The sequence below is a fragment of the Oncorhynchus nerka genome, linkage group LG6, assembly GCF_034236695.1.
Source record: "Oncorhynchus nerka isolate Pitt River linkage group LG6, Oner_Uvic_2.0, whole genome shotgun sequence".
Taxonomy (NCBI): Eukaryota; Metazoa; Chordata; class Actinopteri; order Salmoniformes; family Salmonidae; genus Oncorhynchus; species Oncorhynchus nerka.
The window spans coordinates 18,631,616-18,652,011 of record NC_088401.1 but is presented as its reverse complement, the minus strand read 5'-3'; the positions used below and the strand labels follow the sequence as shown (position 1 = coordinate 18,652,011).

Below are 20,396 nucleotides of genomic sequence, written 5' to 3'. Positions count from 1 at the left end.
GGGTTACTTCACTTTGGTGAAATACCACCCATGCATTTGTGCTGGCAGTCTGAAGGTGAGTGGTTCGTTAGTATTGGTCTCTTGGGACCAGGTTTGGGACCATGCACAGATATACAACCCCCCGGTGTTTCGATTGTCAGTGAAGTATTTGTACCAGCTCCAGAAGTCTGATGCTGCATATTCCGTAACTCCGAGAGATGAAGTAAACCGCATGGTGTCTGTTCTCTGCTGTTTTGGCTAAAAGCGTGAAACGTGCATTTGCGCAGATATGGTGTGTGAGTGAAATCTTGCATCTCAATATCTGGGGTGCTGCTAGAGGCATTGTCATTTGCTAAGTCTACCTTTAATGTGTAAGAACATCCCACTGTCTTTCAAAATGAATAGGCATCATTATTGTGGCTGTTGAAATCAACTTCGTTAGAGACAAGTGCTTTAATATACAGCGGCCTTAGCTCTCCAGTTGATAGGTTACATTTAGCCAAACACTTATCTTTGACCTTTGAAGAAACAACTTGACGTTGGACCCAAATAGCTTGCAAGTTAGCCTATAATATGCTTAATGTTTGCTTATTTCATTGAACATGGGATTGTTGAGAGACAATAGGACTACCTTGTCTTGATGCGCATTGGCAAAAGTTCACCTACGGAAAGGAAAGGGTTACTCCCTGTATTGACGTCAGGAGTCTGAGGGAGAAAGACACTTGCCCTGCCGCTCTGTAAACAGGAGAGGCAGGCTTGCCTGATAAGATTACACCAGCGACAGAGGAGGTATATTTGAAGACCTCACTTTTAATACAAAACATACCATCGGAGATGAGCAGCCTTTTGAAAGGGTTAAATGGAGCGACTATAGGGTTCCGGTGCTTTCCGTGGCACAATAGTGTCGCGCGGTCTTTTATGTCGGAAGGGAGACGACAAATGCTGTACCTTGTTGGATTGACAACACTGTTGGGCAGGTAGCCTAAATCAGTTGCATATCTAGGCTACATTCAGTTGAACACGTTTAGACGTGCGGTTGCGAACACCGTTGTCTGTGGCCACTGGCCAGTCTGTCATTTCCGCGACAGTTCAGTAAGCAGTTTCTAATGTAGCCCAGCCTACAGTTTTTGTAAGGAAGTAGCACATATGATTCGTTTTCAGCAAACTACACGAATACTGGTAGGTTATGCTATTTACCATTCCACGTGACATGTTTGTAGTTAACGATAGGGTTATTAAGTATAGAGTCAACTGGTAACCGCTAATCTTGACGCATGTAACGATACTTCGTATCAACTTTCAAGACGGTGACATTTTAACCAGGGCTTTAGGGTTAAGGAAGACAAGCGTCTGCTACAGCATTCAGATAGGCTACATTCGATCGTCTGCTACAGCATTCAGATAGGCTACATTCGATCGGGGAGTCGAAAAAAAGCTAAGTCTATATGCATTCACTATTCCCTGGGTTAACTGAGGGGGAAAACACATGGGCTTTATTTTCTAGGAACTTTTTAACAATTGAGGAAGGAAAGGCATTTACTCCACTGGCCGTTCTCTTGGCCACAGCGGATGTGACATTTGATACGCACAAGTCTTCACGGACTGGCTGGCAGAAACACCAGTCTGTCGCCCCGCTGAGAGCCCATATCGGTAGCAGTGACCTCTGCGTAAAAGCGCATTGGAGACCACCGAGAAATAAACCACTCCCGTCTCCGGTTCGGATTTTCAATGACAGCCAATGCCACAGAGCTAATACGGAAGCCCCCTACACGTTCCTATCGCCTCCCTCATTTGCAAGACTTCTCAGAGATATATACTAATGGTTCATTGGACAACAGAGCCGCGGGAAATAGGGGTGCTGCCCCATGAAAAACTGCACTGGGCCTGTATTAGTGGACCGATATAGGAGTCAAAATGATTTGTCAGTATTCAGCCATGATTACTACAAGTTTAGATAGCTGGCTAGACTAACTACCAATCTAAAATTGATTAACCAGTCCCTGCCACACATTTATCTATCTGCACCGCCATGAGAATAGGACACGCACACACCACTCATCTCCATCCCTTCCTGTTGGCTCGTTCCCCACAGGAGACTGATCACTTTCCAGGCTCCCTGGCTGTCCGTCATGAAGAAGCGAGCCAATAAGGCGTTGGAGCAGGATGAGCCTCTGTGCTGCTGTGAGTATGTGGACCGTCAGGGGGAGAGGAGCCATGTGGCAGCCTGCTGCTGTGACTGTGAGGACCTGGACGATGCCTGTGACAGGTGAGAGAATGGCTTACCCATCTACGGCCAGTTACCTTCACACTCTTAGCTAATGGTTCTTCATCCAGTTTGGTATCACATCAGAAAGTGAATGTCTGCTTCTCTCCCTCAGATGGTTGAAAAAAGAGCCCCAGAAGGCCAACTCGCTGTCCAATCTGGTTACTGTGATGACCGACCGCCTCCGTGTTCCCTGGTTCTGGGGTGGAGCCCGGCGTGTCGACCTATCGGTGCTCCCCCCACTGCTCCTACTTCCTGTCCTCCTACACGTCGCAGCCCTTCACTTCCTATTGGGTATAGTTGTTCTGACTGCTCTACCGGTCCTGGTTCTATGGTACTACTATGTCACCCACCGAAAGAAGGGCCGGACCCTGTTCTTCCTCAGCCTGGCCCTGTTCTCCCTGGGCTACATGTACTACCTCTTCCTCACCGAGATCTTCCCCAGGGGGGGTGTAGGGCTGACCCAGTTGGGCACAGTGACCTTGGGGGTGGCCCTGACTCTGGCCGCCCTTGTCCACACCAAGAGAGAACCTCGCTACGTATGGCCACACCCGGCTTACGTCCACAGCACAGTGACCTATCACAGCCCTCCACCGGACAGAGACCCCGGCCACAACGGGGTCGGGCAGGAAGTAATGCTTGCCAATCAGGGTAGTGGGTCGGAGCAGCAGGGCCAGGGGGTGGAGCAGATGGATAGTGGGCAGAGCAGGAACTGGTGCTCTGTGTGCAGGGTTTTGCGGCCCCCCAGGGCGGGACACTGCAGGATCTGTGACATCTGTGTCCTGAGGCTGGACCACCACTGTGTCTGGTGGGTCCCATTTAAAACACCTCTGTCTGCCTGGACACACAGGAGGCTCATCTGTCAATTATTACACAGCCACGTCAAAGCAATGTCTCCGCAGTGTCATGCCAGACCTAAGAAGCAATGTCTCAGCAATTATCAGTAACATTCTCTTGTCTCTGTCATCAGCCATAGGCCTGTGTGTCTGAGAAACTCACTGATCTGTAACACACACACAATCGTGCAAAAATAATAACCTTCAAACCCTTTAGACGTGTGTGTGTTTGGTGTAATCATGGGTTCTAAGTACATCTTACAGTTGAAGTCAGAAGTTTACATACACCTTAGCCAAATACATTTAAACTGTTTTTCGCAATTCCTGACATTTAAGGTCAGTTAAGATCACCACTTCATTTTAAGAATGTGAAATGTCAGAATAATAGTAGAGAGAATGATCTATTTAAACTTTTATTTCTTTCATCACATTCCCAGTGGATCAGAAGTTCACGCACTCAATTAGTATTTGGTAGCATTGCCTTTAAATTGTTTAACTTGGGTCAAGCGTTTCAGGTAGCCTTCCACAAGCTTCCCACAATAAGTTGGGTGAATTTTGGCACATTCCTCCTGACAGAGCTGGTGTAACTAGGTCAGGTTTTGTAGGCCTCCATGATCACACAAGATTTTTCAGTTCTGCCCACATATTTTCTATATGATTGAGGTCAGGGCTGTGTGATGGCCACTCCAATACCTTGACTTTGCTGTCCTTAAGCCATTTTGCCACAACTTTGGAAGTATGTTTGAGGTCACTGTCCATTTGCGACCAAGCTTAACGCGTCTCCATGATCACACACGTGATTGATTTGCACTTTTTGCACCAAAGTACGTTCATCTCTAGGAGACAGAACGCGTCTCCTTCCAGAGCGGTATGACGGCTCCGTGGTCCCATGGTGTTTATATTTGCGTACTATTGTTTGTACAGATGAACGTGGTACCTTCAGGTGTTTGGAAATTGCTCCCAAGGATGAACAACCTTGTGGAGGTCTACAATTATTTTTCTGAAGTCTTGGCTGATTTCTTTTGATTTTCCCATGATGTCAAGCAAAGAGGCACTGAGTTTGAAGGTAGGCCTTGAAATACAGGTACACCTCCAATTGACTCAAATTATGTCAATTAGCCTATCAGAAGCTTCTAAAGCCATTAGATACATTTCTGGAATTTTCCAAGCTGTTTAAAGGCAAAGTCAACTTGGTGTATGTAAACTTCTGACCCACTGGAATTGTGATACAGTGAATTATAAGTGAAATAATCTGTATGTAAACAAATGAAAAATTACTTGTGTCATGCACAAAGTAGATGTCCTAACCGACTTGCCAAAACTATAGTTTGTTAACAAGAAATTTGTGGAGTGGTTGAGACACGAGTTTTAATGACTCCAACCTAAGTGTATGTAAACTTCCAACTTCAACTGTACATTATGTTCATCTAGCAGCAGGTGCTCTCATCCAAATTAGTCAGCGCTGTACTGTGTGTGGTGTAACCCAATGATCTTAGTACAGTGTATTGGCTGTCTGTGTCTGTCTGTGTGTCATGTCAACACTGTGGTAGGATAAACAGCTGTGTGGGCCAGTCCAATCACCGCAGCTTCCTGTTGACACTCCTCCTCTTCCTGTTGACCTCTCTGTATGGGATCAGTCTGGTGCTGCGCAGCGTGTGTCCTCAACAGAACCTTGTCACCGCTCTGGTCTACTGCCCTGGCGTCTACAACCAGCACAGGTAACACACACCATACATAATGCACACACACAAGCTGTTACATGCTGACCAGACCGCACGCGTGCGTGTTGATTTTGTCCACCCACACCAGATGCGATCAGGACACGCAGGTTGAAATATCATAACAAACTCTGAACCAATTATATTAATTTGGGGACAGGTCAAAAAGCATTAAATATTTATGGCAATTTAACCAGCTAGCTTGCTGTGTTTTTGCTCATTTGTTCTGGTTTAACATTGGGTGGCTATTTTACCTGAAATGCACAAGGTCCTCTACTCCGACAATTAATCCACAGATAAAAGGGTAAAAGTTTGTTTTGAGTAATATCTCCTCCAGGCTTCTTCTTTGGACTTTATATGGCGGTTGGCAACCAATGTTAGGTGCATTACCACAACCGACTGTAGTGTGGACCTCAGTTCATCTTTCAATCACACACGTGGGCATATGCTCCTAAAAACCAATGAGGAGATGGGAGAGGCAGAACTTGCAGTGCATCAAGCATCACAAATAGAACCAAGTTCTATTTTAGCGCCTGGCTACGTGGACGCTCGTTAACTCGCGTAAACAGTGTGGGTGCAATGATTGAATACCATGTATGTGTACATTTATTCTGCAACGCATGAGACGTGAGCGGTGTAGTCAGCATGTTAGGCATCAGAGGCTAAAATGAGCCTGTAAAATGAGGTGGTGTAGATCAATAGTGTCCTAAAATACCCACTGGCACCAGGGCCGTAACCACGGTTTTAGTGAGGTCGGGGAGCGGGTTGAAAGTTGAAGCTCATTTACTGCATTTCTTTACAATTTAAACACTTTAAAATGCTATTTGGAGAACAGGAAACACAAGCAAAAATGACCCCAGCCATTATCACCTTGGCTGCTGTAGGCTCATTCACCACAGTCGAACATAACGAACAAACCACTTCGTAATTCCAATCCTGGTAACTCTAAGGGAACAAGTGTTTTTTATTTGCATCAAAGCAGTATTTTATTTTGTCTGGGACACTTAAAGCTGTGATGTTTTTGAATAATTGAATATTTATAGGGGAAATGTAGGTTGATTGAAGTTTCTATAAGAGACTTCATCATTATATTTTCCCCTACCTGCCCTGCTACTGACCCAGATTTACAGAGCAGTTACTGTGGCTCAGCATGGCTTTTTGTGTAAGGGTAAATGTGTGTTTGCTGATAATTCTTGTTTTGTTGTTATGTGTGTAGTGTAACTGCCATTTTGTCTCCCACTCAGCACTGTAAATGTTATGTTGCTCAGATTTGTATATGTATAGCCCCTTCCCTCCCCCATGAGTGTTTTGTAGATCTGTGGAATCTGTGTATTAAAGCTCCTCTTAGCTCATTGTTAACACATCTGTTGTTTCCAAAAATAGAGGGTTTGGGCTAGGGGCTAGAGATGGTTTTCAGGAATGTATGAGTCATGTCCTCTATTTAGTGTGTGTGTGTGTGTTCCAGCTCAGCGCTGTGTTTCACCTGTGCGTGGTATAGCTGCATAGTGACTAGTGGACTACTACACCTGCTGGTCCTGCAGCTCATCAATGTCAGCTACAATGTGACGGAGCGAGAGGCGCGCACCGCTCTCCGAGACAAGACTGCCCACAGTCTCTACTGGGGCCTTGTCGTTGACACAGGAGTCTACTCACATGGTTTCCGTGGCAACTGGGCAGAGTTCCTGACCATGGGAGAAGGCCCGGACGCCCCCTGGCCCAGCCTCACTGACCTGGTGTAGCTGACCATTGGAGAAGGCCCAGACACCCCCTGGCCCAGCCTCACTGACCTGGGGTGCGTTCAACAAGGAAAATAGTTTGCGAACATTGGCTAATGTTAGCTAACATATTCTATTTGTTTTGTGTTAGCCACGACCATTCGCTAACGTTAGCTAACAGTCAGAAAGTAGTGTGCGGTGAACGTAAGTGTCGGTTTCAGGTCTTAACTGCCGCTACAAAATCAAGTGGCCATGTAGACTTTCTACTATATTTAGTAGGAGTAGCTAAGTCATTTTCAGTTTGAATACTGTCGCTAAAAAGCCACAGAAAATCATTACAAAAAGTTTCACTGTAACATTTTGGAATATTTATTCAACTCAAATTGTTACTCTGGCAACATGTTCACCGCAAACAGAAGCTTTGTTGAACTCTCCTCTGGTGTAGCTGAGCTGCTCAACAGCATAATGGCATCGTTACATGCTGACCAGACCGCTCGTGCGCGTGTTGATTTTGTCCACCCACACCAGATGCTATCAGGACACGGAGGTTGAAATATCAAGTAATCGCTCCTCCAGTTTTCAACTCTGGACTTTATATGGTGATTGGCAAACAACTTCAAGGTGCGTTACCACTACCGCTGAATCTCAGTTCATCTTTCAATCAGCCAGTGGGTATATGCTCCTAAAAACCAATGAGGTGGGATTCATCAAGCGTCACAAATAGAACCAGGTTCTATTTTAGCGCCTGGCTACGCGTACGCTCGTGAGCAGTGTGGGTGCGATGATTGAATAACATGTATGTGTACATTGATTTTGCGACGCGAGCGGTGTGGTCAGCATGTTAGGAGTCATTGATCAATTGGACGATCCAGGTAGAAGTTGCCTACAGATCTAGTCATCTCTTACCCTCATACAATCTGACTTTAACCGTTAGGGGGAAGTACATAAAACTGAGCGTAGATCAGTCTGGGGGGGGGGCAACTTCACCCTACTCTGTGATAGAGGCGTCACTACAGACCCTGGTTCGATCCCGGGCTGTATCACAACCGGCCATGATCGAGAGTCCCATAGGGCGGCGCACAATTGGCCCACCGTTGTAAATAAGAATTTGTTCTTAACTGACTTGCCTGGTTAAATAAATGAAAATAAATATGGACAAGAGTTGGAGGATGTGGCTGCGGTACTATCTTTCACCACCAGATGGCAGCATATCGCCACACCTCAGACTGTAAAGACATCTCCCTCTCTCCTGTTAATCAGTCTTCTACCTTGTCTGTCTGTATGTCCCCTCCCTATCTATTATGTCTTTCTGTTCTCCCCAGTCAGTCTTTCTGTCCTCTCCTTCCCTATTCTGTCTGGGACTGGGAGGGAGGCCGAGCCAGTCTGAAATCACAAGCCTTTGTTAAGGTGTCACAGTGATCGGTTCTGTTGTGAAGTAGCGCCCCCCACAATACCGTCCCTGAGCTGAACCATAGGCTACAATAACACACAACCACTTCTGTTAACTTTACTGACTGACAGCCTCAATCAAATCTCACCATCTCTACCCCTCTCTCTCTCTCCCTGACCTTTTCTCCCATTCTAGTGCTGCAAGTGCTCCATGCACCTTTCATCCATCTCTATCTCTCCATCAATCTGTCTCACGCTCCCTCTCTCTCTTCATTTTCCTCGCGCAATCTCTTTCCAGGGTCCTTCTACCATTCTCTCGCTCTCTCCCTCCTCAGTTGAAGTGCCTTTGATGGGAGAGGTGACCAAACCACATGACCAAAATAAAATGAAGCCCTAGACGTTCCTTTCAACACTGATTAACACTCCTCAAGAAAGGAACAGCTGTTGTCACTATATGTTATTTTTTTGTACAACAGTTCCTGTGAGCTTCAGAAGGAAACATAGGTTATGGGTATTTATCAAACCGCATCGTGTTGATACATCTCTGTGAAGATGAAGTGTTGTTGCATTAAACATCACATTTACATTTTAGTCATTTGCTTACAGAAGCAATTAGGATAAAGTGCCTTGCTCAAGGGAACATTGATTTTTCACCTAGTCAGCACAGGGATTCAAACCAGCAACCTTTCAGTTACTGGCCCAAAGCCCTTTTACATGTTCTGGCTCAGCTGAAAGCACCATGCTCTACCAACTGCGCTACACAGGACTTAAGAGAATAAAACAACAAAAGCACAGGGTTGTGGGAGAACAACTTCGACAGACTACCCACAGTGAGAATCGTTCATGGTGATATGAAAAACATAATGCTTTTTATTTTGTATGGCTTCAAGCTCTTGTCAAACTGCATCAAACTGTGACTTCAAAAATATTAAATAACCTGAATTTTAACTGCAATTTTAAATGAGTCATTGCTGTTACAAAAGTTTCCAAACTGTCTTCATTAAAACTTGTATCCACCTTTCTCAGGTAATGAAGGTAGACCAACAGCTGGTATGTGTGTGCTTGTTACAGCAGCAACTTAATTATCTGCTTTGGGTCCTATCCACTGATTTATCCTCTATGCAAGTATTCTCTGCCTGCCTGTCTGAGTGTACTGTACGTATGTCTACTGTACATGTGTGTGTCCTGTGGGTCACAGAGGGCCTTGTTCCCAGGTACAGTCCAGAGGAGAAGAGCAGAAGTCAGGGAGGACCTCTGCCACTCGGCGTCTCAGCTGCTCCCTCCTGGTCTCCCTCCCTCTCTCCTCACGCAGCCACCCCGGATACCGTCTCCAGGCTTGGAAACAGCTCCGCACCACCCGCCTGGGACAAGGACGGAGAGGAGAGAAACCAAGAGGGACAGACAGACATGCACACACAGGACAGAGAGGGGACAGAGAGAAGCAAACAGAACAACTTAGAAATCCCTTACAACAACAAGCGATTATACAGTCAGGTCCTACATATGGAGCATGTCTGCATCTTACACAGTAGGATCAGGTGGCTAGGACAGGTGTCATGTTTCTAGGACAGGTGTTATTGGTACAGGCAGTAAAGGCCCAGGTAAACACACCCACCTGGTACTGTGTTCCTGAGCCTGCTGCTCCCGATCCCAATCTGCCATCCTCTCCTGGGTCACGTGATCTAGCAGTCCAATCAAAGCCCTCTTCAGAGTATGCGTGCGCCAGAACCGCTCGGCCCGCCCTTCCAGAACCATGCAGTGATCCTTCAGCTGAGCCAGAACATGTAAAACAGAACGGGTCAGGCGTGGATAACGGGTCAGGGGTGGATAACGGGTCAGGCGTGGATAACGGATAAGGGGTCAGGCGTGGATAAGGGGTCAGGCGTGGATAACGGGTCAGGGGTGGATAACGGGTCAGGCGTGGATAACGGGTCAGGGGTGGATAAGGGGTCAGGCGTGGATAACGGATAAGGGGTGGATAACGGATAAGGGGTCAGGCGTGGATAACGGGTCAGGCGTGGATAACGGGTCAGGGGTGGATAACGGATAAGGGGTCAGGCGTGGATAACGGGTCAGGGGTGGATAACGGATAAGGGGTGGATAACGGATAAGGGGTCAGGCGTGGATAACGGGTCAGGGGTGGATAACGGGTCAGGCGTGGATAACGGATAAGGGGTCAGGCGTGGATAAGGGGTCAGGCGTGGATAACGGATAAGGGGTGGATAACGGATAAGGGGTGGATAACGGGTCAGGCGTGGATAACGGATAAGGGGTCAGGCGTGGATAACGGATAAGGGGTGGATAACGGATAAGGGGTGGATAACGGGTCAGGCGTGGATAACGGATAAGGGGTCAGGCGTGGATAAGGGGTCAGGCGTGGATAACGGGTCGGGGGTCAGGCGTGGATAAGGGGTCAGGCGTGGATAACGGATAAGGGGTGGATAACGGATAAGGGGTGGATAACGGGTCAGGGGTGGATAACGGATAAGGGGTGGATAACGGATAAGGGGTGGATAACGGATAAGGGGTCAGGCGTGGATAACGGGTCAAGCGTGGATAACGGATAAGGGGTCAGGGGTGGATAAGGGGTCAGGCGTGGATAACGGGTCAGGGGTGGATAACGGGTCAGGCGTGGATAACGGGTCAGGGGTGGATAACGGGTCAGGCGTGGATAACGGATAAGGGGTCAGGCGTGGATAAGGGGTCAGGCGTGGATAACGGATAAGGGGTGGATAACGGGTCAGGCGTGGATAACGGGTCAGGGGTGGATAACGGATAAGGGGTCAGGCGTGGATAACGGGTCAGGGGTGGATAACGGATAAGGGGTGGATAACGGATAAGGGGTGGATAACGGATAAGGGGTCAGGCGTGGATAACGGGTCAGGGGTGGATAACGGATAAGGGGTCAGGCGTGGATAACGGATAAGGGGTGGATAACGGATAAGGGGTGGATAACGGGTCAGGCGTGGATAACGGATAAGGGGTCAGGCGTGGATATAGGGGTCAGGCGTGGATAACGGATAAGGGGTGGATAACGGATAAGGGGTGGATAACGGGTCAGGCGTGGATAACGGATAAGGGGTCAGGCGTGGATAACGGGTCAGGCGTGGATAACGGGTCGGGGGTCAGGCGTGGATAACGGATAAGGGGTGGATAACGGATAAGGGGTGGATAACGGATAAGGGGTGGATAACGGGTCAGGGGTGGATAACGGATAAGGGGTGGATAACGGATAAGGGGTGGATAACGGATAAGGGGTCAGGCGTGGATAACGGGTCAGGGGTGGATAACGGGTCAAGCGTGGATAACGGATAAGGGGTCAGGCGTGGATAAGGGGTCAGGCGTGGATAACGGATAAGGGGTGGATAACGGATAAGGGGTCAGGCGTGGATAACGGGTCAGGGGTGGATAACGGGTCAGGCATGGATAGTGGGTCAGGCGTGGATAAGGGGTCAGGCGTGGATAAGGGGTCAGGCGTGGATAACGGATAAGGGGTGGATAACGGATAAGGCGTGGATAAGGGGTCAGGCGTGGATAACGGATAAGGGGTGGATAACGGATAAGGGGTCAGGCGTGGATAAGGGGTCAGGCGTGGGTAACGGATAAGGGGTCAGGCGTGGATAACGGGTCAGGGGTGGATAACGGGTCAGGCGTGGATAACGGATAAGGGGTCAGGCGTGGATAACGGGTCGGGGGTCAGGCGTGGATAAGGGGTCAGGCGTGGATAACGGATAAGGGGTGGATAACGGGTCAGGCGTGGATAACGGATAAGGGGTGGATAACGGATAAGGGGTGGATAACGGGTCAGGGGTGGATAACGGATAAGGGGTGGATAACGGATAAGGGGTCAGGCGTGGATAAGGGGTCAGGTCTAGATAACGGATAAGGGGTGGATAACGGGTCAGGGGTGGATAACGGGTCAAGCGTGGATAACGGATAAGGGGTCAGGCGTGGATAAGGGGTCAGGCGTGGATAACGGATAAGGGGTGGATAACGGATAAGGGGTCAGGCGTGGATAAGGGGTCAGGCGTGGATAAGGGGTCAGGCGTGGATAGTGGGTCAGGCGTGGATAACGGGTCGGGCGTCAGGCGTGGATAAGGGGTCAGGCGTGGATAACGGATAAGGGGTGGATAACGGGTCAGGCGTGGATAACGGATAAGGGGTCAGGCGTGGATAAGGGGTCAGGCGTGGATAACGGATAAGGGGTGGATAACGGATAAGGGGTGGATAACGGATAAGGGGTGGATAACGGGTCAGGCGTGGATAACGGATAAGGGGTCAGGCGTGGATAAGGGGTCAGGCGTGGATAACGGATAAGGGGTGGATAACGGATAAGGGGTGGATAACGGGTCAGGCGTGGATAAGGGGTCAGGCATGGATAGTGGGTCAGGCGTGGATAACGGGTCAGGCGTGGATAACGGGTCGGGGGTCAGGCGTGGATAAGGGGTCAGGCGTGGATAACGGATAAGGGGTGGATAACGGATAAGGGGTGGATAACGGGTCAGGGGTGGATAACGGATAAGGGGTCAGGCGTGGATAAGGGGTCAGGCGTGGATAACGGATAAGGGGTGGATAACGGATAAGGGGTCAGGCGTGGATAAGGGGTCAGGCGTGGATAACGGGTCAGGCGTGGATAACGGGTCGGGGGTCAGGCGCGGATAAGGGGTCAGGCGTGGATAACGGATAAGGGGTGGATAACGGATAAGGGGTGGATAACGGGTCAGGCGTGGATAACGGATAAGGGGTCAGGCGTGGATAAGGGGTCAGGCGTGGATAACGGGTAAGGGGTGGATAACGGATAAGGGGTGGATAACGGATAAGGGGTCAGGCGTGGATAAGGGGTCAGGTGTGGATAAGGGGTCAGGTGTGGATAACGGGTCAGGCGTGGATAAGGGGTCAGGCGTGGATAAGGGGTCAGGTCTGGATAGTGGGTCAGGCGTGGATAATGGGTCAGGTCTAGATAACGGGTCAGGCGTGGATAACGGGTCAGGGGTGGATAACGGGTCAGGGGTGGATAACGGGTCAGGGTTGGATAACGGGTCAGGGGTGGATAACGGGTCAGGGTTGGATAACGGGTCAGGGGTGGATAAGGGGTCAGGTCTAGATAACGGGTCAGGGGTGGATAACGGGTCAGGGGTGGATAACGGGTCAGGGGTGGATAACGGGTCAGGGTTGGATAACGGGTCAGGGGTGGATAACGGGTCAGGGGTGGATAAGGGGTCAGGTCTAGATAACGGGTCAGGGGTGGATACAGTACACAGGAATGTCCATATCAATAGGGACTGATATACCAAAGACTGCCCACCCCATCGCTATTAAACTGAGATCAGTATTATAATATATTTATGTTGGAAAAATTACAGAGTGGCCTTTTGTATGCCTCAGTCTCTATTTGTGTGAGAGTTCGTGTGTATGCTTCTATGTATAGCTAGAGAATGCCTGATATCTCCAGGAGGGATAGGTTTCATTTTTGTCTTCATCTGTTGTCTAGTACTGTCTAGCTAGCTAGGGCCATCTACTTTAGGTGCTGCCTCTCCCCAGGAGCCTACTTGGTGTGTGAACTGCTCACTGCTCATAACTAGCAGATGATTGTTAACACATCCACCAGGATGAAGGGGCAGGGCAATTTGTGACTGTTGTTTTGGTAATCAGTGGCTGTATTGGAGGGGGAGAGGTTTCTCCTCTGCAAGGCAATCAGCAGTTAGTGTTAGTTCTTCAGTCGGCCCTGGTTTGTCAGCGGCGGTCATGTCAGTGGCAGTCTCATGGCCAAAACTAAGACTGCAGCCAAAACAATCCAGGCTGTATCACCACCGGCCATGATTGGGAGTCCCACAGGGCGGCATACAATTGGACCAGTGTCGTCCGGGTTGGGCCGGTGTAGGCCGTCATTGTAAATAAGAATTTGTTCCTAACGGACTTGCCTAGTTAAATAAAGGTTCAATTAAAAAAGACTGTTCTGCGGTGTTGTTCGAGGAAGGAAAAAAAGGCTCTACTCTTACTTGAGTATCTTAACTAGTTATTTTCAGAATAGTTAATTATGCTCTTTGTCAACTGTGTGTTATAATATGCCTGTTCACTCCTCTCCCTGTAGGTTTTACAGACTCTCCCCACCCCTTGGCTGCAGCCCTTCTAATTTAGTGTACACAACCCATGAGGTATTCCTTGTCTCCGGCAGGGTTTGGACCTGCTGATCTGCGGTCAAGAACGCTGTGTTCATCTTAGTCTATGCTGCCCTTATTGACCCAGACAGAGACCTGGATCACCCCAGAGAATACTACTACTCCAGCTTCTCTCTCTTCATCTGACTACTTGTTCTCGCATAGTCCGAGACCATCTGGTTGTCGTGGTGATGGCACAGGGCTACTCATTTTTCCTAAGTGGAGATTTTCTCTTTTCTCCCTCACTCACTCACTTGTCCATTTCTTCACATGTCCACCTACTCGATCACCCATCAGGTGCCCTTAGAGAATTCCTCAATGAGCTTGACACCTTGATAAGCTCATTTCCTGACAATGGGCTCACCGCTCTTATTGGGCGACTTCAACCTCCCAACGTCTGGCTTCGATTAATTTATTTCCACCTGTTTCTTTCCCCTCCTTGCCTCTTTTGACCTCACGCTTTCCCAGTCCCCTCAAACTCACAAGGCAGGCAATACGCTTGACCTCATCTATACTAGAGGCTGTTTGCCTACTGATCTAATGGAAACACCCCTCCCCTCTACCTTCTCTTCTTCTGTATCTGCTGCTAAAGCCACTTTCTATCACTCTAAATGTAAAGCTTCTGCCTCAACCTTAGGAAACTCTTATCCACCTTCTCTCTCCTTAATCGTCCACCCCCTACCCCTCCCTCTCTGCAGCTGACTACTTTGAAAAGAAGGTTGACGACATCCGCTCATCATTCACTCAGCCTATTGAGTCCACTGGTCCCACTCACACAGAACTACCCTACGCTTTGACCTCTTTCTCCCCTCTCTCTCCAGATGAAATACTGTGACTAGTGAGGTCTGGCCATCCGACATGCCAGCTCGACCCCATCCCAGACCATCTCTGGAGATCTTCAAGACCGGTTTCTCAACTAAGACTCCTCTTCTCTGTGTCACGGAGGTTATCCGCACTGCCAAAGCGGACTTTCTCTCCTCTGTTTTCATCCTCCTAGATCTATCTGCTGCCTTTGACCCTCTGAACCATCAGATCCTCCTCTCCACCTTCTCACAACTGGGCATCTCAGACTCTGCATCCTACCTGGCAGACCGTTCCTACCAGGTGACGTGGAGAGGATCTGTGTCTGCACCACACTCCCACTACTGGTGTCCCCCAGGGCTCGGTTCTAGACCCTCTCCTCTTCTCTCTACACCAAGTCACTAGGCTCCGTCATATCCTCACATTGTATCTCCTATCAATGTTATGCAGATGACACTCAACTACTTTACTAATTTTTAAAAAATGTACTTTTTGGTCAACCAGCCAATGTTTCTAAAACAAATGTATTACTAGTAAGAAGTAATGGGGTATTGCTTAATCATTAGGTGAGACAAATGTTCGTTCAGCTGCCACTTTAAGGGATGGGCCATTACCGTGGTAACTTGGTCACTTGTTTGTCTGTGATGAAAAAATCTCAGACTGCGACATCTTCCTAGCAGCAGACAGTTGTCACAGACTCAAACTAACATTGAACAACCTAGCGTGTGAATATAAAAGTCACACTTAAGTAGCCTTTCAGGTCAATTGGACCAACTTCTACATGTGGGCTTTGGATTGAAAAAAAAAAACGGTTCCCAAATTCTCTAACCACCCACCAACATGGCTGGTGAAATAGACATTCTTACCCACCAATGACAAACTCTACCCACATTTGGCGGGTGTTCATTTCCCACCTTGCTTCTGACACGCATCTCTGCGTGCCTGGCAGATATCTCGGCATGGATGGCGGCTCATCACCTCAAACTCAACGGAGCTGCTCTTCCTCCCGGGGAAGGCCTGCCTGCTCCAAGACCTCACCATCATGGTTGACAACTCTACAGGGTCCCCCTCCCAGAGTGCAAAAAACCTTGGCTTGACCCTGGACAACACTCTGTTGTTCTCTGCAAACACCAACGCAGTGACTCGCTCCTACAGATTCATGCTCTACAACATCTGTAGAGTACAACCCTACCTCACACAGGAAGCAGTGCAGGTCCTTATCCAGGCACTTGTCATCTCCCATCTGGACTACTGCAACTCGCTGTTGGCTGGGCTCCCCACTTGTGCCATTAAACCCCTGCAAAACGCTGCAGCACACCTGGTGTTCAACCTTCCCAAGTTCTCTCATGTCAGCCCGCTCCTCCTCACACTCCACTGACTTCCAGTTGAAGCTCGCATCCACTACAAGACCCTGGTGCTTACCTGCGGAACAGCAAGACGAACTGCACCTTCCTACCTTCAGGCTATGGTCAAACCCTACACCCCAACCCGAGTACTCCGTTCTGTCACCTCAGGTCTCTTAGCCCTCCCACCCCTACGGGAGGGCAGCTCCTGCTCAGCCCAGTCCAAGTTCTTCTCTCTCCTGACACCCCAATGGTGGAACCAGCTTCCCCATGAATCTAGGACAGCAGAGTCCCTGCCCATCTTCATAAAACATCTGAAACGCTACCTCTCAAAGAGTATCTTAAATAATCCCACTGCACCCCCCTGAAAACCCACCCAAGAAACTTCCGTAAACTAACACTCACACTTGACTCTCTTCCCCCTTACTAGTTCTGACTTTGTTGATAGCTACGTTATTGAGGAAACCTAGCTTTTCCGACCTAGCTACTTAAGATGAATGCACTCACTGTAAGTCGCTCTGGACAAGCACGTCTGCTAAATTATGTGTGTGTGTGTGGTGTTCATACACTCACCCTTTTCCAGTTGCCCAGGCTCCTCCGTAGCAGGATGTGTTGATGCAGTTGGTCGGCAGAGGCCCATTTCTGAGCCAGGGACTCGCCTGCTACCTGCTGCCAGGACAGCGTGCACCGTCTCAGGAGAGACTGCCTGTGATGAGCCCTGGCCAGCTGGAATGGAATGAACAGAATACTGCGTATGCATGCACACCTATTCACAGGTAACAAACAATGGCATGGTACAAAAGGATAAGGAACCTGCATGCCATTGAGGCGGACATGGTGAACATATATTGAGAAATTGACAGTACAATTTGACATTTATTTCCAACTCATGGTCTTTAAAGAAGATAGGACTTTGACCACAGGTAAATAAAGAGAATAGAGTTGTTGGGAGTCGAGGTAAGTTGTTGGGAGTCGAGGTAAACCAGTAGCAGAATAGAACATGGAATATGGAACCAGCTGCTCAAGATTGTATACAGTAAATTGGAAGTGAACATGTTGCTGAGCACAGGATTCTGCTGAGGGGAGGACATCTCATAATAATGGCCAGAAGGGAGTGAATGGCATCAAGCACATGTAAACTGTTTAATACCATTCCACCTATTCCGCTCCAGCCATTACCATGAGCCCGTCCTCCCCAATTAAGGTGCCGCCAATCTCCTGTACAACTGAGGTGTTACACCGTCCATCTTAATGTCACTTGAACATCAATCATTCTTCTCCTCCAACCCCTCCTCACTCTCTTCCTGTACCCCTCTCTTCTAGCCTCGCTCTTCCTGTACCCCTCTCTTCTAGCCTCGCTCTTCCTGTACCCCTCTCTTCCTGTAACCCTCTCTTCTAGCCTCGCTCTTCCTGTACCCCTCTCTTCTAGCCTCGCTCTTCCTGTACCCCTCTCTTCTAGCCTCACTCTTCCTGTACCCCTCTCTTCTAGCCTCGCTCTTCCTGTACCCCTCTCTTCTAGCCTCTCTCTTCCTGTACCCAGCTCCTCTAGCCTCTCTCTTCCTGTACCCCTCTCCTCTAGCCTCTCTCTCTTCCTGTACCCCTCTCTTCTAGCCTCGCTCTTCCTGTACCCCTCTCTTCTAGCCTCTCTCTCTTCCTGTACCCCTCTCTTCTAGCCTCTCTCTCTTCCTGTACCCCTCTCTTCTAGCCTCTCTCTTCCTGTACCCCTCTCCTCTAGCCTCTCTCTCTTCCTGTACCCCTCTCTTCTAGCCTCTCTCTCTTCCTGTACCCCTCTCTTCTAGCCTCACTCTTCATGTACCCCTCTCTTCTAGCCTCTCTCTTCCTGTACCCCTCTCCTCTAGCCTCTCTCTCTCTTCCTGTACCCCTCTCTTCTATAATCTCTCTCTTCATGTACCCCTCTCCTCAAGCCTCTCTCTTCCTGTACCCCTCTCCTCTAGCCTCTCTCTTCCTGTACCCCTCTCCTCTAGCCTCTCTCTTCCTCTACCCCTCTCCTCTAGCCTCTCTCTTCCTGTACCCCTCTCCTCTAGCCTCTCTCTTCCTCTACCCCTCTCCTCTAGCCTCTCTCTTCCTCTACCCCTCTCCTCTAGCCTCTCTCTTCCTCTACCCCTCTCCTCTAGCCTCTCTCTCTCTTCCTCTACCCCTCTCCTCTAGCCTCTCTCTCTCTTCCTGTACCCCTCTCCTCTAGCCTCTCCTCTCTCTTCCTGTACCCCTCTCTCTCTCTCTTCCTGTACCCCTCTCCTCTAGCCTCTCTCTTCCTGTACCCCTCTCCTCTAGCCTCTCTTCCTGTACCCCTCTCTTCCTGTACCCCTCTCCTCTAGCCTCTCTCTTCATGTGCCTCTCTCTTCCTGTACCCTCTCCTCTAGCCTCTTTCTCTTCCTGTACCCCTCTCCTCTAGCCCCTCTCTTCCTGTACCCCTCTCCTCTAGCCTCTCTCTTCCTCTACCCCTCTCCTCTAGCCTCTCTCTTCCTGTACCCCTCTCCTCTAGCCTCTCTCTTCCTCTACCCCTCTCCTCTAGCCTCTCTCTTCCTCTACCCCTCTCCTCTAGCCTCTCTCTTCCTCTACCCCTCTCCTCTAGCCTCTCTCTCTCTCTTCCTCTACCCCTCTCCTCTAGCCTCTCTCTCTCTCTTCCTGTACCCCTCTCCTCTAGCCTCTCTCTCTCTCTCTTCCTGTACCCCTCTCTCTCTCTCTCTCTCTTCCTGTACCCCTCTCCTCTAGCCTCTCTCTTCCTGTACCCCTCTCCTCTAGCCTCTCTCTTCCTGTACCCCTCTCTTCCTGTACCCCTCTCCTCTAGCCTCTCTCTTCATGTGCCTCTCTCTCTTCCTGTACCCCTCTCCTCTAGCCTCTTTCTCTTCCTGTACCCCTCTCCTCTAGCCTCTCTCTTCCTGTACCCCTCTCATCTAGCATCTTTCCATCTCTCTGCCAGTTCAATTTGTCCTACTGGTTCTAACAGGTGCTCATAAACAGAATACTGTAAACATAATTCCAGCTCTGAGCGTGATGTCTGGGATTAGGGTGTGCATTTGGTGTGTGTGTGCCATATTTCCATTGGAATTATGTGAGGGTTTGTTGGTATCTGAATCACACCTTTAAAACCTGTAGTTGTTTAGATAAATAGTATTCTATGTCTGTTTGTGTATTTGAGTGTAGCTGTGAATACATGAGTGTGTATTTCAGTGTAGCTGTGAATACATGAGTGTGTATTTGCGAATACATGTGTGTATTTGAGTGTAGCTGTGAATACATGTGTGTGAGTGTAGCTGTGAATACATGTGTGTAAGTGAGTGTAGCTGTGAATACATGAGTGTAAGTGAGTGTAGCTGTGAATACATGTGTGTAAGTGAGTGTAGCTGTGAATACATGAGTGTATTTTTATTTTACCCCTTTTTCTCCCCAATTTTGTGGTATCCAATTGTTTTTTTTTTTGTAGCTACTATCTTGTCTCATCGCGGGAGAGACGAAGGTTGAAAGTCATGCGTCCTCCGATACACAACCCAACCAAGCCGCACTGCTTCTTAACACAGCACGCATCCAACCCGGAAGCCAGCCGCACCAATGTGTCGGAGGAAACACCGTGCACCTGGCAACCCACAGGAGTTGCTGGTGCGCGATGAGACAAGGATATCCCTACCGACCAAGCCCTCCCTAACCCGGACGACGCTAGGCCAATTGTGCGTCGTCCCACGGACCTCCCGGTTGCGACAGAGCCTGGGCAGAGCCTGTGCCACCAGAGCAGAGCAGAGCCTGTGCCACCAGACCCAGGGTCTGGTGGCACAGCTGGCGCTGCAGTACAGCGCCCTTAACCACTGCGCCACCCGGGAGGCCCTTACATGAGTGTATTTGAGTGCAGCTGCGAATACATGTGTGTATTTGAGTGCAGCTGCGAATACATCAAAGGACTGTCACCAGACGAGGCCCTACAGCGCATCCCCAGGAATGACACGACCTTTCTGCTGGGTGACTTCAATAATAGGATGAGACAAAACAACAGGATATGGAGTGCTGGGTAGGCATGGTGTTGGCCAGGTCAATAAGAACGGCATGACACTGCTAACTATGTGCCGAGCACGATCTCATCATCCCTAACACCTTGTCCCAGCAGAATAACAAATATAAAACATCATGGATGCCCCCACGCTCCAGACACTGGCCCCTGATTGACTACATCAGTGAGACGTT

At 49.1% G+C, this 20,396-nt stretch overlaps 2 protein-coding genes across 5 annotated transcripts in view; one reads left to right on the top strand and one right to left on the bottom strand.

Annotated features, from left to right (window-relative positions):
- Positions 1-32: 32 nt before the first annotated feature.
- On the top strand, positions 33-8,848 carry LOC115130116 (zinc finger DHHC-type palmitoyltransferase 23). 4 transcript variants are annotated; one of them, XM_065019345.1, is made up of 5 exons: positions 33-55; positions 2,072-2,245; positions 2,358-3,050; positions 4,629-4,796; positions 6,262-8,848. In XM_065019345.1, the coding sequence occupies exons 2-5, from the start codon at positions 2,109-2,111 to the stop codon at positions 6,533-6,535; spliced, it is 1,272 nt and encodes a 423-aa protein (XP_064875417.1). In that variant the 5' UTR covers positions 33-55; positions 2,072-2,108; the 3' UTR covers positions 6,536-8,848. The 4 variants fall into 4 exon arrangements, with proteins under 4 accessions (XP_064875417.1, XP_029516760.1, XP_029516758.1 ...); XM_029660900.2 differs by lacking the exon at positions 33-55 and adding an exon at positions 664-768; XM_029660898.2 differs by lacking the exon at positions 33-55 and adding an exon at positions 780-956.
- LOC115130115 (coiled-coil domain-containing protein 191) overlaps positions 8,561-20,396 on the bottom strand; it is a 41,939-nt gene continuing 30,103 nt past the window's right edge. The window contains exons 16-18 of the mRNA XM_029660897.2: positions 16,776-16,928; positions 9,516-9,670; positions 8,561-9,261 (exon numbers count right to left, since the gene is read on the bottom strand). Coding sequence (XP_029516757.2) covers positions 9,093-9,261; positions 9,516-9,670; positions 16,776-16,928 — 477 coding nt within the window. The 3' untranslated portion in view covers positions 8,561-9,092. The remainder of the gene's footprint in view (positions 9,262-9,515; positions 9,671-16,775; positions 16,929-20,396) is intronic.